We start from the raw sequence: 14,150 nt of genomic DNA on the forward strand, positions 1-14,150 counted from the left end.
GCTCGTGAAATGTGTGACCTGCGGCTTGGCCAGTTCCGCCTAAGCATGTCTGGTGTGGTCAGTCTTGCCACTGGGCTAAGCACTTACCGTGACAATGGTGTAATGATTTGGGAAGGTTTTGGTCGGATAGGCAGGTCTCAGGTATTTTGAATGAATTCCGCATGTTTCTGCAGCAAAGGATAGTGAGAAATTAAGACGTTGTTTCTTCCTCAGAAGTTGTTTGAATAACTAAAAATCTGAACACGAAAGTTTCACAGAGAAATAGAAAACTAACTAAGGGGTGAATTAGATGGAAAGAGGTCGAAATTCTGATGCTTAAAATTCCTCCATTCCAAGGAATGACAGTTTTCAGGAGAGGAGTGAGCTAAATCAAGGGTCAGGAAAATTTTTCTATAAAGAACTAGATAATAAATATGTTAGGCTTTGCAAATCCATATGGTCTCTGTTGCAACAGCTCACCTCTGCTATTAAGGCCTCTAAGCATCTATAGACAACATGTAAACAAATGAGCATAGCTGTGTTCTAATAAAACTTTATTTATAGACATTGAAATTTGAATTTCACATTTTTTTTTTGCATGGCACAAAATATTCTTTTTTTCCCAACCATTTAAGAATGAAAACAATTCTTAGCATTAACAGGCCTTACAAAAACAGGCAGAGTGGGCGAGATTTGGCCCGTAGGCCACAGCTTGCTGACTCCTGAGCTAAATGTACCCTACTTTACACAGTGCCAGCTTTGTTTGCTTTTGCTGCTCCCCTTTTTCTGACCCAGGTCATTACAACAAGAATTTCTGTATAACATCGGCTTCTTAGCTAGTTCTTATACATAAAGTATCCAATATAACAAAAGTGAACACAACTATCTAGATAACTGAAAAGGAGTTTAACTTGTGTAAATGCATAAGCCCATGCCACAAAGCAATGTTACAAGATGAACTAACTTTCCCACTTATTATTTTCAGTCAGTACAGTTTCCATCTGATCAGTGAAGTTTCCTGTGATCTGTTTTCCCCAAAGCATGGCATCAAATTGGCTTTCAGTTATTCTGTTGTTTTCATCTGTGCAATAACTCTGCTCAAGGAGGTCAGAACCACTAAGGCACACTGATATTTCCTCTGCAGCAGTGAAGTGTGAGAAATTTTCCATACCAAAATCCTACCAACTCTAATTCTAAAAGAGAGCTTCACCATTAGAGATTCTATTTAGGTTAAAACAAAAAGTGCAATGGATTGTTGTCCAGAAAGCAACAAACATTGCAACTGGAAATAATGAAGGTTTTCTCAAATAGGCTTGGAACTGGTCTCCTTCCCAGCCTCTAGAACAGTGTTTCCAATATTTTCCAGGAATTTCCTCCTTCAGAAGATTCTTGGATCCAATACCAAGTCTACTAAATAGGACTCTGGTGGGGATGGGGGAGGTTGAAAAGTGGAGGAAAAGGAGCTCAAAAAATCTGTATTTCTAGCAAGCACCCCAAGTGGTTCTGATGTACTCGAGTTTGAGGCCTGCTCTAGGACATAACGTATAATCAACTTTTTTCGTTCTCAGTCAGTACCCCCAGTAAATAAATCATGTCCTCAATCAGGGAAAGAAACATTTAATATTGTTAAGAAGTCATATGATAGGGCTTCCCTGGTGGCACAGTGGTTGAGAGTCTGCCTGCCAGTGCATGGGACACGGGTTCGAGCCCTGGTCTGGGAAGATCCCACATGCCACGAAGCGGCTGGGCCCATGAGCCACAACTACTGAGCCTGCGTGTCTGGAGCCTGCGCTCTGCAACGAGAGAGGCCGCGATGGTGAGAGGCCCGCGCACCGCGATGAAGAGTGGCCCCCGCTTGCCGCAATTGGAGAAAGCCCTCGCACAGAAACGAAGACCCAACACAGCCATAAATAAATTAATTAAAAAAAAAAAAAGAATGAAGAAGTCATATGATAGAAAATAAAATGAGATCACATCCACTGATAAAAGAATTTAACTGGGGAAAACAATCATACAATAGAGAGAGATATAAAGTCAGTCTCTGTTTTTATTTCCCTGAAACATGGGTAACGCGTTCAAATTCTTAAATGCCTAAAGTCACAGAGTATAAAATAAAAAACAAAGCTACCAGTGATGTAAAAACATGACACCTTCGTAGTTTTAAACAGGACACATCTGTTGACTATCTACAGATTCAAGCTACCATTTTCAATCACCTGCCTTTGAACCAGAGCTATTATAGAATAACTCATCAAAAGCAAGATCTTCTACCATTGTTTCTTCCAGATCTTAATAATCTAAATTATGACTGAACAGAATAATTCTGGAAGGACACACAATAAACCAATGAGAATAGTTGCTTCTACAGAGAAAAATGAGGAAGATCAGGAAAGAGAGTCTGTTGGTTGGTTGGTTGGTTTTTTTGTTTGTTTGTTTTTTTACTGTATACCCTTTAATGTCACTTGTAAAAGTTTATCATTTGCATGTTTTACTCCTTAAAAAACATATTTTTAAAAAGAAAGTACCAACCGAAAAAAATTCTGAAGATATAAATGGAATAAATATATATCCATAGTAACTATAAACTATAAGAAGAAGTGGAAGACTGAATGGATGAGTAGGTGAAATAGCTGAAGAATGTACAGATGCAGCAAAAGCAGTACTAGGAAAGAAGTTCATAGCAATAAACACCTACATTAAAAAAGAAGAAATTTCAAATAAACAACCTAAATTTACAGCTTAAGGAACTAGAAAAAGAACAAACAAAATCCAAAGTTAGTAAAAAAGAAGAAAACAACAAAGATTACAGCAGAAATAAGTGAAACAGAGAATAGAAACAGAGTTCTAAAAATCAACAAAATTAAAGTTGGTTTTTTGAAAAGATAAACAAAATTGACAAACCTTTAGCTAGATTAAGGAAAAAAAAGACTCATCAATAAAATCAGAAACCAATACCACAGAAATAGAAAGAATTATAAGAGACTGCTATGAACAATTACACCCCACGAACTGCATAACTTAGAAGAAATGGATAAATTCCTAGAAACATACAACCTTCCAAGTCTGAATTATGAAGAAATAGAAAATCTGAACAGACCAAAAACAAGTAATCAAAAACCTCCAAACAAAGAAAAGCCCAAGACAAGATGGTTTCACAGGTTAATTTTACCTAACATTTAAAGAAGAATTAATGTCATTTCTTCTCAAACTCTGCCAAAAATTTGAAGAGGCAAGAACACGCCCAAACTCATTTCATGAGATCAGCATTACCCTGACACCAAAGCCAGAGAAGGATACTACAATAAAAGAAAATTCCAGGCCAATACCTTCATGAATTTAGATGGAAAAATTCTCAACAAAATACTAGCAAGACAAATTCCACAGCACATTAAAAGGATCATACACTACTTTCAAGTGAGATTTATCCCTGGGATGCAAGGATAGTTACTACTAGTCTTGTCCTATCCCCAGTTTCATATCTAACTTTCCAAGAAATCTGACTTCTAGTTCAAGCTAAATCACTTCTATCTCACCTGACAGTTCGTTGATTCCTGCCCTTCTTTGTCTGCTCCCACCCACGTTAGGACAAGACAACAACCTCATGTTCTCACTAGAGTCCGTGACCCCTTAGTAGTCACTGATATAACTCACTGCACTGTGGTGTTAGCCCATGCTCAGTTTCCAGGCAGCTTGATAAGACACTAGAGATGAGGTTCTAGACTTCCTTAAAGTAATGCCTGCTGTCACATACCTCACCTCAACCCTACCATTCTCGGGAGGTCCTAATCCTAAATCTTTTAACACATCTACTCTTAATTGGACCTCCTAGAAATGAAGAGCCCATTTTGCCTTGGTAGACCTAATTAGTTATGGCTTCACACATTAAAGAATTGAGACGTTGTATAAATGACTTAAAAAATATTTTAAACCTTAGAAAGGAAGGCTCTTAATGGCCCAGTATTTCACTGGTGTCCTTTCCAACTCTCAAGGGGATGAGCAAATAAAATAATTCCACTTCTAAAGGGGTCCAGTTCAACCTGGCTAGATAAATTCCCTTTTGGACACAGGGTTTGATATCCAGACTACCAAGGGAAATGCAGATAAGGAAATAGAAACTGAGAGTGGTTCATGACTTTTCAGGCTAAAGTAACTCAGCAGTAAGTGACAAATCCTGAATTTGGAGCCAGTACTGTCAGAGACCCAACATCTTAATCTCTTTGCTAAAGATCTGCCTCAGAGAGTGTAGGAGAACCTGAAGAGACAAAGTCCCTGATGCTGTAGGGGGGAAGTAATTTACCTTTCTACAGTCAAGGAATTTTAGTGCTGGGATTAGTAGTAGAAATCATTAGGTCTAATCCTCTCATTTTACAAATGAGGAAACTGAGGCCCAGAAAAGGTGATCACCTTACTCAAAGTCAAATGTTATTTTTTAATAATTTGGAAAAAAATAAAACCAGGAAACCAGTAAAATTGTCAGAAATTTTGAGGACCATGGAGGTAAAAGAGGGTCTGGTAGAAGGGGGAAGTAAGAGAGGAATTGAAGGGCAGTGAAGACTGTGCGCCCTGGAGCTGACCGTCTGATACTTCTTAACTTTGTGTCCTCGGGGTTCTCCATTCTTCTTTATTATTGACTTTATAAAATTGTGCGAAGTCCAAGTACCCTAACTCAGAAGTACATCATGATAAAGATGACAATAAAAATAATAATTATAGTAATAACTTAAAATCATCCAATGTGCACTATGTACATAATCTCACAGTATTTCTATGAGGTGGTAAGTGACCATTTTACAGAGGAAGAGACTAGGGCACCAACCGTGGAAGTAAACTTGCCGAAGGTCTCAGAGCTAGTAAGTGGTGGAGCCAGGTTCCAGGCACTTTGATTCCAGAACTGGACAGAGATACTGGACTTTTCACCTACTGGAGCCTTGGTATATGCTGATTCTGCCCAGTCTGCACAGGCTTCTTCACGCTCCCATCCCTACTGGGCATATCCACCTTGCTGAGACCCAGAACCCAGGTCTGACAAATGCCAACTTTGAGAGAGTATCCATGAACAGATTTTCACAGAGCAGAAGTTATATTCAAATACAGAACAAATCAAAATAAACAAACAAAAAGATAAACACGCTGCAAAAGAAGGAAGGAGGAGCCAAGAAGTATGAAAATAGGTATCGTGTAGTAAACTCATCAGACTCTTGAGAGGACCCAGAACTAAGACAAACCACTGACATTAAAGGTCAGAAAGAAAAGTGTTAGTTAATCTAGACATTAACTAACTAGGTGTCTATCATCTGCATGTCCCTGATTATAGGAGACTTACTCAGTTTATTGATATTAGGTATTAGAGTACCCCATGTCTGTAAATATTCAGCTCTAAATCCATCCATGGAAAACAAAATAACTGGTGGCAGGTCAAATCTGAAAATGCAAAACAAGAAATTGTCCATTATTTTGATTTTTTAAAAAAGACACTTTTCTGTACTACTTATATTCTCTAAATTAGAAAATACTAAGAAAGTACAGTCAGAAATAGTTCTAAGTCAAGTTTTCCTTTCTCTTTTGAAAAATTATTTCCCTTTACAATCAGTATGTCCAGTACGTTATTAATCCATAGTAAAAATGTACAGTATTTTTTAAAAGGTGTTACATAAATCTGGGTCTTTCAACTTGGAGATCTACCACCCTTTGAGTTCTAGAGTTTAAATAATTTTAGCTAACTTTATTTCCATTTGCTCCTTGGCACTGGCTATCTGTGACACCGAGGTATACCATATATGAAATTTCTCTAGCCCTGAGTGTTTACAATGACCAGGCAGTGCACTGTGGAGAAAAAGGAAGGGATTGGCCTCAGAAAGATGAGTTTAATTCTCTGCTTCATTCTTTAGGAGCTATTTAACTGAGCAGTTATTCAACCTCTCAAAATTCAATCCCAACCCACGCACCCAGCACTTTGGAATCATTACAACATGGCACATTAGTATCATTGCCTCACCTCAAATATATGTAGTATTTTACAGGGGCAGGTATACATGGAGCTAATTATTTGTAGTTTTACAGTAGAAGTCAGCAGCGTGCAAGCAGAGCACTAACAAAACATCACCAGAAATGAGATTTTCTATTAGAGACATTTCAAAATCCCAGCTTTGGCTAAGGATTCAAAAGCAATGATTACTGAATTCAATGCTCACACTCAAAAATTATAAAAGTTACAATTATTCTACCACATTTTGGATACAACTATTGTTATTATGATATGGACTTTAGGAACTCTGAAACTTACAAGATGTTTTATTAAAGTTCTACATTTTTTTACTCTTATTCCAATATCTCAGGATATTAATATTAACCTCCAAAGCATTACAATCTCATTTTAGTTGAGTATTTAAGTTACAATGATGAAAGGTAACTTTTGGGTTATAGTCAGAGACTGTCTTTTTTCCATTCAATATCTTTTTTCACTTCTAAAATTTTATTTGTATTTTATATACACACACACACACACACACACACACACCAGAGATGTATAGTTTCATAAATTTTTCCTAACTGAACTCCACTGTGTAGCCATCACCCAGATCAAGAAACAGAATATTACTTAGAATCCTTCCCTCGTTCCCCTTTCTAGTCACCAACCTCTGCAAAACACGCACCACAGACGATCAGTGTCTTGACTTCTAATAGCATAGATTAGCTGTGTCTATTTTTGTACTTATATTTATATGCAAACAGAATCATACAGTATATATTCTGCTGTGTCTAACTTCTTTTACTTAACATTATGTTTGAGATTCATCTGTATTTTTGCATATAGTTGTAGATCATTCATTCTCATGGCTGTCTAGAACTCCAGTGAATGAATAAACCACAACTTATTCATTCTGCTGATGGACATTTGGATACTTTCCAGTTTAGGGCTGTTATGAATAATAACTATTAACAGAGTAAGTTTGTCTTAAATTCCAAACTTAGTGCACACATGGGACTTCTCCGGAGGTACAGCAGTTAAGACTCTTTGCTTCCACTGCAGGAGGCGCTGTTCGATCCCTGGTCGGGGAACTAAGAACCTGCATGCCACATGGTGTGGCCAAAAATAAAACAAAAACAAACATAGTGCATGCAAATAAGAATGCCAAAAGGAATTTTCAACTCAGTGCTCAAGCAGTTTCACATCTAAATTTTTGAACAAGAACATAAGTTTTCAAGAAATTTGGTTAGAATTTGTCTTTTAAAATTCTGACAAAGGCCCAGTAGTATTGTAAAGAAACTTCTGAATGCTGATACCAGCTCAAAGTAAGAAAAATGATTTCAGTTCTTTTCAATGTGTTTGAGTAGAGCTAGAAAAAAATATTAGCATAGCCATCTATTTGCACATTGTAAAAGAAACTGTGAGGAGAGTCTGGAGGATGTGTATTTGGTTTCCCAGAATATGTATTTATTGTACTCATTTAACAAATATTTGAGTCGGACATTGTGCCAGACACAGAATAAAGGCATGAAGGAATTGCAGCCCTTATCTAGGGGATGAAATTGAGAAGTAAACAGAAGTGATTAATGACTAGATTTGGGTACAGGATGCTATTCAAGTACATAGGAGGACGTCAGATTCGATCTTTGTAAGGTGAGAGCAGGCTCTCCAGGGGGTATGACATGTGAACTGACCCCTAAAGAACAAATAGAAATAATATGAAAAAAGAATGGGACCGATGTTTTACTCACAGAGAGCACACGTTGCAAAAGCCCATGTGAGATAAATGATGCATGCAATAACATTTAGGAGTCTCAAAAGCATTGGGTTAAGCAAAAAACAAAAGAACACAAAAAGAGACTCAAGAGGATAGATGGTATGATTCCATTTATATGAAGTTCTAAAACAAGAATCTATGGTGATGAAAATCTGAACGTGACCTCTTTCTGTGGAGATGGAAATATTCTGTATCTGTGGGTTACACAGATTTCTGAATTTCCAAATCTCATTATACTGTACACATAAGTGTGAACACTTCAGTGTATATGAACTACACCTCAAAAAATCAGAATGGAAAATTTTGACTGTTTTAACCACAATGTGCAAAAAATTCATCACGAAATTAAAGTGACATATTGCAATTTGCGTTGGAAAATACTTATTTTTTCATAAAGTCAGTAGCATAATGCTGATTTTTAAATTTATATTTATAAATATGCCATCAAAATAACCACGCAGCTTAAAAACAGGGTAGGGGGTTTTTAAAAAAAAACTTCTGTAAGAACAGCATCTGCACTAACTAGGATAAAACTATAAGGTCTCTCAATCTTGATGCTGCAGGCTAACATCAGATCACCAGCTGAGCCAGCCAGAAATGCTTCCCAGTGTTCTAGTATTGCATAATTGGCAGTGTGAATTCCAGGGTTCCCAGCTTCAAATGCAGGGCTTGGTGCTGGTCACTCACCAAGGGAAAACACTGAACAAATGGTCTTTCCAAAGATTTTAATAAAGTCTGACACATTGTTCACATGATTTCAGGTTTGGGGGTAAAAGAAATATAAATGCATCCGTACGTGTGTATGTCTACAACTGCTCAGAAGAGTCCTCTATTTAAAAAAAAAATTTTAAGCGTGGAAAAAAAAAAAACCAGGGTCATACATCTATGTGATCAGGATGCTGATTCAATTCTCATATGAAATCTTCTGAACTTGGCACATTATCGTTGTTGTTATTATTTTTACTGTTATTCTGATTTTACAGATGAAGCTTAGGGAAGTTACCAGGGCAAAGTCCCACAGGCAAAACCAGGATTAAAACTCAAGTCTTTTTTTTTTTATTCCAAATTCTTTACTCTTCTACCTAGAAGCTTCTGAAGAGGGCAGCTGGATCTGAGGACTGGTGTAAACCAAAGTAACATGATATACAAACAGACACATTATACACACACATTTTTTTTTTAACGAAATAACGTTATCTAAAAATGTCTCCATCAATTCTTTCTATAGTCAGATATTCCTTTCTCCTTCTTTTATCTCACTGTCATCCTCCCACTGCTTGGGCCAGAAGAGTGCAGCAGGTAAAGGGCAGAAGGGACAACTAGAGGAAAAGGGGAAATCCACCTTGACTGGGAGGTGACGTGGGGCACGTTTCCAGGGGTGGGCAAAGTCCGGGGAGCAACCATCAGAAACGTGTGAAGGAAATGTGTGCCAAGGGTGGGGTGAGGAGGGCCTCACATGTCCATCACCCGTGCCCATCTGGCAGTGTTCTCCTCATCCATTCTTCAAGGTCCATCTTTCCCTGTGAGGCCATCCATGGACAATCCTCTTCCCCTTCCCTCAGTGAGAATAAATCTGAGGTGCCAGGATGATAATAGAAAAGAGTCCTGGCTGGAGTCGTTTAGATCTAAATTCTAATCCTGATCGTAGGACCTTGGGATGTTAGTACAAATATTTCAACCATTTTTTAAGTCATTGTTGTAAAATATGAATATAATAACTTAATGTAAAAATGCTTTTAAAACAATAAAGCAAACGAAAGTATGTTATGAGTTGGAAGCCACAAGGAATCTAATCTTTTGTTAACTGTTTTGTTCTAAGATGTAAACAGAGTGGGGGAAATTCCACCCTGCCTCTCAGCTACATTCCTGCGTGCCTGTTAAAGGAGAATCTGTTAAAGGAGAATAAATGTGCCCATGTCCTTCTCACCCTTCTGGGCACTGAGGCTGCTGGGCTGTGCCACACTCTTCTTCCACCCATGAGGTTTCTCCTGAAAAGCATAAGATCAAAATCTTTAGATAAGAAAAGAGAAACCAATGTCCAATGGACATGCTCTTTCCAAACGACTTAATTCATGTTCCTCCAAAGACGAAATTCTTCCAGAACATGTTAAATGCTACTTCACACGTTGGCAAGGTCAGTGCCTCTAGCGATTTGCACAGATTAGTAATCTACACTGACTGAATACCAGGAAGCCCATCTTTACCAAGAAAATAACGGGAATTCCTTTAACTGGAAAGGGACAATTTCTTCTTTCTTTTTTAAATAATGTTTTTTCCCTCAAGGACAGTGTTTTCCCAACTGCTAGGAAAAATGAGTTTAATAAATATAGGTATATAATCTAAAGAAAAATGAAAAGAAAGCATGAAAAAAAAAAGAGAAATAGCCAATGAGAATAATTGATATTAACATCAAATGGGGAAAATCAAACAAACAAATTTTTAAGATCGTAACTAAAAAATTCTCACTCCATGGTTGTTTCTGTCTATAGAACATTCCCACTAGTTAATGAAGTAGAAATAATAGAATATGAATGTCATCATTTGCAACCCCTAATGGATCTAGGCAATGATCATCAATGGCTAACATGACCAAAAAAGAGACAAGCAAACAAGATGTGCCTCTTGATGGAAGTAACACCACTACCTGTGAAGGGTACATGGTAAACAGGTAGATAGATTGATAGATAGATAGATAGAAAGATAAACACCTGAATCTGAACAGTCCTCTAGTTCTAACTACCAATTTGCAGGAAATATAGGGGATGACAAACTGCTTAAGTCACAGAGGATGCAATCTGCAAAACCCAGACTGGAAAATTCTACAGGACAAGTGACTCCATGTATCCAACATGTAAATTGCATGGGGTGGAAAAAAGGAAGGGAGAACCCACTTTTAAAGGACTTGAAATATATCAGCCAGTTGCAATGTATGGAATCTGTTTGGATCCTACTTCAAATAAATTTTTTTTAATATAATAAAACAAAAAAATCTGAACACAGATTGGACATTTGTTAACAATAAATAATTATTGAAGACATTTTTAGATATATTGATGATATTCTAATTTTGTTAACTCTTCATCTTTTTTAGATACATACTGAAAATATTTATAGATGAATGATATTAACCTTGGGATTTGCTTTGAAGTAATCTAAAATTTTCAAAGAGAGGTTGGAGGTATTTTATTAAGAAAAAAAAGCCCCAAAACTTGAAAATAAGCAAAAGGAGGACTGATCATTAAACTTCATTTTAATGTCATGCTGGGAATTATTTTAAAAGCCCACCTATGGATTATCTAGTTACCTAGGAGTATATACCTTTATCTAGCTTATTCTTTACCACTTATTCATTTTACAACTTAGTAAGGGTAGCAGTTAATTGGTAGAAAACTAATAGCAGTGTAACTGATTCTTATCTGATAGCAGATAAATTGTCCTGTAGCAAAGCAAATCATTTGTGTCCCACCACAAATTACATCTTTAGTGATTTTATTCCAACATTCTCTCAGTTCTAGGTATACTTAGTCTCTTCAATCCTCTGAGCCAGCTTAACATTCATACTGTATTGGTATGAGACAAGATTGGGCACGAGTTGATCACGAATGAAGCAAGGTGATGGACATACGGTTAAACACACTATTCTTTCCATATGTTAGAAATTCATCATATTTCTTTTCAAAATTTTGAACTTAAAATATAAAAGTTAACTAGCTGGTTTCTTGCACAAAAATTATTCAAATTCCCTCCAACTACGGTCTGGAGATACAATTTTGGCAAGAACCATTTAACAATCTTAAAGTGTTGAATTCTTAGAGTGAGAAAACATTTACCTTTGTTTAAAAAATAAACTGAAATGATTCAATGAACACCATCAAAGTGGTTAATTAGTGGTAAAGGTAAACTTCAACACTGCTTATAAAAATTACTTTTGTTTCTGTTAAATTCGAGAAATGTTGTGCAATGAATTCAGTGAGAAAATTTGCCACATGACCTGCGGATCACTACTGAGATAAAAAGTTAAGAGTTATAAAATTAGGACAGAAGGCAGGAGACCACAAAGCTCAGAGGCACTATGCTCAATGAACTTATTAGAGAAATAAGCAAACTGCAAACTACACTTGCCTTTGTGAATTTAGGGGGATTTTTAATGACACAATATTCACTATTAAATATCAATTATTATTTAAAAACAGACTTACCATTTCAGGCTTTTACTTTCCTTTCTGCTTGCCCTTTTTAGTGGATTTTCAGTTATATTTTGCATAAAAACTGATTCATCTATTAGTGTAAAACTTATTTTTTACTGAGGGACTATATTTAATAATGTTTCTACTATAACATTTTCCTCTTATTTAAAAAAAATCAAAATTCACCTTAATCTCTTTTTTTGTCTAAAAATATTACACACGTAAGTTAGTTAGCTCTACTGGGTGTGGTGTTAGGAAAAAGGGGTTGATAGCTTGAAGCAATCTTGTTGCTATGTGTATATGTATGTTTTTCCTAAGTCTCATCAGATGTGTAGAGGGATTGGTGATTTTTTTAAAAATCTACATCACTTATAAAGTGGTAAAGCAGGTGAAATCAGGCGTTGAATAATCTGGATTCTAACCTTGGCTCTCTGCATCACCTCCCTGCCAGTCCTAAATCAGTCATTAAACCACTGAGGACATAGTTGTTTCAACAATCACATTGCTTTAACTACCTGCTATTCAGGCCAGAGAATCTCTTCTGCGATGTTTTAACTTTAGGATCTGCCGTCCAGTGTCTCAAACCACAAGAATGTCTAGCATAGTCATTGGACTGAAAAAGACCTTGCTTTACAGAACATGTGGAATGTTAACCTTTCTCTTCTCTTCTATAATATCTTTGCTATGAGCTCCCTTCCTCTATCGTGCACAAAACCCATTTCTTCCCACAGTAAACACATTGGGTCTTTTCTTCCACATAGAGTGGCTAAAAATTCTTTGACTTGTTTTAATGTTTGCAGCCTAGGCCAGCTCTAGGGTCACTGAACTCACAGAGGCAAATGGGTCAACACCTGCTTACCTTGGCAAACACTCTTATAGTCAGCACAGCAGTCTTTCTTCTGTAAACAGTCATCTGAACAAGAGCAAAAGCTGGATTCCAGTCTGGTCTCCCCACAACGAAATTTATTGCACGTCCATATTCGAGCTGGAAAATTACACAATTCGGTTTTGAGCATACAACTTAATTTAAGCATCCAATAACAAAACTACAAATTCCATGCATTTCTTCTTGTATTATCCTATGGTCAAATTCTTGGTTTATCTGCATTCATAAATGAAAATTCATAATACGAATAAGGGGCAATCCACCACTTTTCTTCGTTTGGCATGGGTGGCAGAGAGAAATGTAGCTTTAGAAGCTGCAGCTCTGGTCTACCTATCAGGTACACCTCTGAGTTTGGAGAAACTCTGAACACCTGTCCTATTCCCACCCAAGGGTAGGAACTTCCAATGGTAAAGAACTACTAACCTTGAGTGACTGTTGCCACCCAAGAGCAGCCTGCCCAGCCTTATCTAAGGACAGACAAGGAAGTGGCAGTGACAACAGAAGTAACAGGAACATGGTCAGGTCTGTAAGAATGTAGGCGGGCAGGGTACCTCCCAGCTGAGAGTGAAAGAAAGGTAGATCAGCTCCCCACCATGCCTCTGATATTTTCCCAGGCTAGGCACTTAATGTGAGATCAGTTTCAATAAATCCCAGTGCTAACAACAGCAAGAGGCTGGACCGAGACTGCTTCCTAGGGCCACCTGCCAGGAAACAGTGACTAAAATCAACATCAGCCCCTGTGCTCAGACAAATGCATTGGCTAGGTGACAGCTGTGTGTTTCAGTCATGCACAGAGTTCTTCATTCTTAATTATATGTTATGTACTTAGAAAGAAAAGAGTTCTGGAGATGAATTAAAAGGAGTACAGATCTTATCCATACTAGGCTATACCCTCCTTCTTGCCCTTTTCAGAGAGCATAATGTAAGGAGCTGTACTGTCCTAATCTTCTCTCCTCGAACCACTAGACATCTCCCCCCACCACCTCCTTGATTTCTTAGAAAATTAAATATTGCAAACTGTCTCTTCCGCCTCAAGAACAGTGTTTCCCAAGTTGTGTTCTGTGGACCGCTGGCATCAGAATCGCTAAGAATCACCAGCTTTCCAGTGGGGTCTTATGCATCCTGAAATTTGAGAACCACTAAAAATGAAACTAAATAAGATGATAAGCCATGAGAAAACTCCCTTGAAACTTGTGTAATTTGACAACATTTCATCTACTGGAGACTCTTTTTCCTCAACCTCAACTAAATAAAGTGTGGATTCTATCTTTAGTACTGAAAGGGGGGTCAGGATAACACTAGATCCTGAATACAAGGCGTAATGGGCTGAATTGTGTCCCTCCCCTAAAATGT

General features: G+C 37.3%; 1 protein-coding gene across 3 annotated transcripts in view; it reads right to left on the reverse strand.

Moving 5' to 3' along the window:
- The window catches only part of ENPP3 (ectonucleotide pyrophosphatase/phosphodiesterase 3), a 94,638-nt gene that overhangs the window by 44,165 nt on the left and 36,323 nt on the right, over window positions 1-14,150 (reverse strand). For all 3 annotated transcript variants that reach the window (XM_036871130.1, XM_036871132.1, XM_036871131.1), the window contains 4 exons: window positions 12,771-12,896; window positions 9,652-9,712; window positions 5,303-5,400; window positions 88-167 (listed from right to left, as the gene is read on the reverse strand). In XM_036871130.1, coding sequence (XP_036727025.1) covers window positions 88-167; window positions 5,303-5,400; window positions 9,652-9,712; window positions 12,771-12,896 — 365 coding nt within the window. The remainder of the gene's footprint in view (window positions 1-87; window positions 168-5,302; window positions 5,401-9,651; window positions 9,713-12,770; window positions 12,897-14,150) is intronic.

This window comes from Balaenoptera musculus, chromosome 12 (assembly GCF_009873245.2).
Source record: "Balaenoptera musculus isolate JJ_BM4_2016_0621 chromosome 12, mBalMus1.pri.v3, whole genome shotgun sequence".
In the NCBI taxonomy this organism is placed as follows: domain Eukaryota; kingdom Metazoa; phylum Chordata; class Mammalia; order Artiodactyla; family Balaenopteridae; genus Balaenoptera; species Balaenoptera musculus.